Raw genomic sequence first — 3229 nt, forward strand, 5'->3', positions numbered from 1 at the left:
TAGGCTATGATGCTCATGCATGCTGCGCAACTGTTTAGATGCAATTTTGCAAAGCTAGCATCGATTGGATTTGCGAACTTTTAAGTTGTATAAAGTGGTATCTGTTTGACTTCCTTGGCCATGAAATTGAAAGTTAATTCTAAGTTGGCAGCACAGTGAGATTTCCTAATCGTTTGACCGCATCCGCATTTTCTCCAAGTGCGCACAAACTACAAAGACGTTTACGTTTTGTCTCTGCAAAAACAGTAGGCCTGCAGCAACAATATCTGAAATGGGCCTTGGTTGCTTCTAAACCCCACAGATAGGGCTGCAGGTAGTAAAAATGGTGGTTTCCACTACAAAGAGGATTCCGCGTAATCCAATTGGAAGCGGATCCGCTGTAATAAGTCGGTTCTGTTACCTGGATACGGTACTTACGCATGACCCAGCTTTCAAGCTGACAAATCAAGCAAATAACGGGAGATTAAACTGGGATGTGCAAACTCCATAATTGTGTTTCAATGAACTGTATTCCTGCATTGCATTTTGCAGCATTTTCTGTTGATCAAACCTCAGTAGCCCACACCGTCGGTACACCACCGTGTGCTTCCCCATGTAACGTTTCTTTAACCCTTAATTGACCAGGTAAGTTGGCAGAACTCTTTTGCAATAGCTGGGCTCGGGGTGGAGGGAACATGATGGGGCACACACACAGCTGCTACCATATCGCCCACTTAGGTCCTAAGTGCCTTGCTCAAGGGCACTACAGTGATGATATGTACTGGGCTAGTGGAAGCCAACAATATGTCTAGAAACTGAGAACATGACAGAAGCCAGAAGCCAACACTGCTCAACCTCTTCAGGCCATGTCCAGGCACGGCGACACAGGTGCTCATATCAGTCAGAGGGAAGTTACAGCTTGTTGATTGGTCACTGAGCTGAAGGAGAGCTGGGTGATGATTGTAGAGAGAAAACAAACAGTGAAGCAGAACTGAAATAGACATGGTTTCATAGGTTTAATAGGTTTGGCTTTTTCGAATAAAATTTTTGTGCTTTGATGAAAGCAGTTGAAATGTTTAGTTTGTGTAGCTGGAATGGTACAACATAGTCCCAGGATCCCGGGATGGGAACTGATATGGAGGTTAGAAAGAAAGAAAGAAAGAAAGAAAGAAAGAAAGAAAGAAAGAAAGAAAGAAAGAAAGAAAGAAAGAAAGAAAGAAAAAGAAAGAGAGAGAGAGAGAGAGAAAGGGTGAATTTTGTAAGATTAAGAAATTAGTCTGAATATTGTAAGGTTTGAACAGAGTCTAGCTTAAAAAAACGTGTGAGCAGTGAAGGACAGACATCGATTCATTTCGTGGGCTGATTGAGCTGCAGCCTTTGGGCTTTGAAACGAAGGCATGCAGACAGATAAATGATGCATTTAACATTGAATCAGAATGACATGAGTATGTTTGCAGATCAGAGTCAGAGTTACAAAAGCAGAGGGGTTGAAAGAACCACACAGGATTCATTACTGGAATCACTTTTTTTTCAGGTAGTATTATTTCCTCAGTGTAAGGCCACAGGCAACACACACACACACGCACACACATACACACACACACACACGCACACACCCACACACCCACACACACCCACCCACCCACACAAAATAAATGCATGTAGGCCCAGTGAGTAAGACCTTTTTTTCTGCGCTCCCCCCCAGGAGGCCTACGTCCAGAAGATGGTGAAGGTGTCCAACGCCTCGGACCGCTGGAGCCTCATCTCGCTCTCCAACAACCGCGGCAAGAACGTGGAGCTGAAGTTCGTGGACTCGCTGCGCCGCCAGTTCGAGTTCAGCGTGGACTCCTTCCAGATCCGCCTGGACTCGCTGCTGCTGTTCTACGAGTGCTCCGAGCACCCCATGGCCGCCGCCTTCCACCCCACCATCCTGGGCGAGAGCGTCTACGGCGACTTCCCCGCCGCCCTCGACCACCTGCGCCGCCGCCTCATCTGCACGCGCAGCCCCGAGGAGATCCGCGGCGGCGGCCTGCTGAAGTACTGCCACCTGCTGGTGCGGGGTTTCCGCGCCGCCCCCGGCGCCGAGATGCGCCTGCTGCAGCGCTACATGTGCTCGCGCTTCTTCATCGACTTCCCCGAGGCGTGCGAGCAGCGGCGCAAGCTGGAGTCCTACCTGCAGAACCACTTCGTGGGCCTGGAGGAGCGCAAGTACGACTACCTGGCCACGCTGCACGGCGTGGTGCGCGAGAGCACCGTGTGCCTGATGGGCCACGAGCGCCGCCAGGCACTGGGCCTCATCGCCTCGCTGGCGCTGCGCGTCCTCGCCGAGCAGAACGTGGTCCTCAACGCCGCCAACGTCACCTGCTTCTACCAGCCCGCCCCCTACGTCGCCGACGGCAACTTCAGCAACTACTACGTGGCCCAGGTGCAGCCCGTCTACCCGCCGCCGCCCCACCGGCGCTATGCCCCGCCCACATTCCAGTACCACCATCCCATGTACGCCACCTGGCTGCCCTGCAACTGAGCGCTGAGGATGAACGGACGCAGACACCTTCAAACAGGATCCTCCACCACGTGGTCGTGGAACCCGCTGGGTTCCCCGGGTTCTTTGGCGAGAGGACGGGACGACGGGGAACGACTACGACCCTCTGTCTCCTGGCTGTGGGTCACGGAGGGTTGGATGGACTTGCGCTTTTTTGGGAGGGGGGCCGTTGCACGGTGAACTGGGGTAGGGACAGAGAGGAGAGAGGAAGTGAGGTCACCGGGGATCCGGTGAGACATTGGAGGACAGGCGACCAGGACAGTGAGGAGAGGAGGGGAGAGACGGAGGAGGAGCGGAGGAGAAAGGAGAGTCGTGGAGGAGAGGAGAGGATCGCCCGTACCCAGACTGGTGCTGGGGAGGAGGACGAGGATCCAGAGAGGAGACAGAGGTCATAGGTCAGCTGTTGGAAAGCAGGCCAGTCTGCCCACGGCTCCAATCCAGGCCTGGAGGACGCACCCGACACCAGACTGGACAACCAAGCACTTCCACAGAGTGACTGGAGATTGTAAACATGCGGTTGAAGGCTGAATACTAGTCCTGATGCAGTGAACTAATGAGCATGGCCAAGGGAAGTGCTAGTTATGACTCCACAACCTTTGTACTTGAGACAACTCTTGTAAGGGTGTAGCCTTACAACACATACATAACCACACACGCACGCATGCACTCACACACACACACACACACACACACACACACACACACACA

General features: G+C 52.6%; 1 protein-coding gene across 1 annotated transcript in view; it reads left to right on the forward strand.

The window, feature by feature from the left end:
- LOC311322111 (terminal nucleotidyltransferase 5A-like) overlaps positions 1 to 2503 on the forward strand; it is a gene marked incomplete at both ends in the record, with an annotated part of 2943 nt that extends 440 nt beyond the window's left edge. Inside the window, one exon of the mRNA XM_084454134.1 lies at positions 1685 to 2503. Within this exon, the coding sequence (XP_084310260.1) occupies positions 1685 to 2503 (819 nt within the window). The remainder of the gene's footprint in view (positions 1 to 1684) is intronic.
- Between the last annotated feature and the right edge of the window lie 726 nt (positions 2504 to 3229).

Source organism: Borostomias antarcticus (assembly GCF_949987555.1).
Source record: "Borostomias antarcticus genome assembly, chromosome: 19".
Taxonomy (NCBI): Eukaryota; Metazoa; Chordata; class Actinopteri; order Stomiiformes; family Stomiidae; genus Borostomias; species Borostomias antarcticus.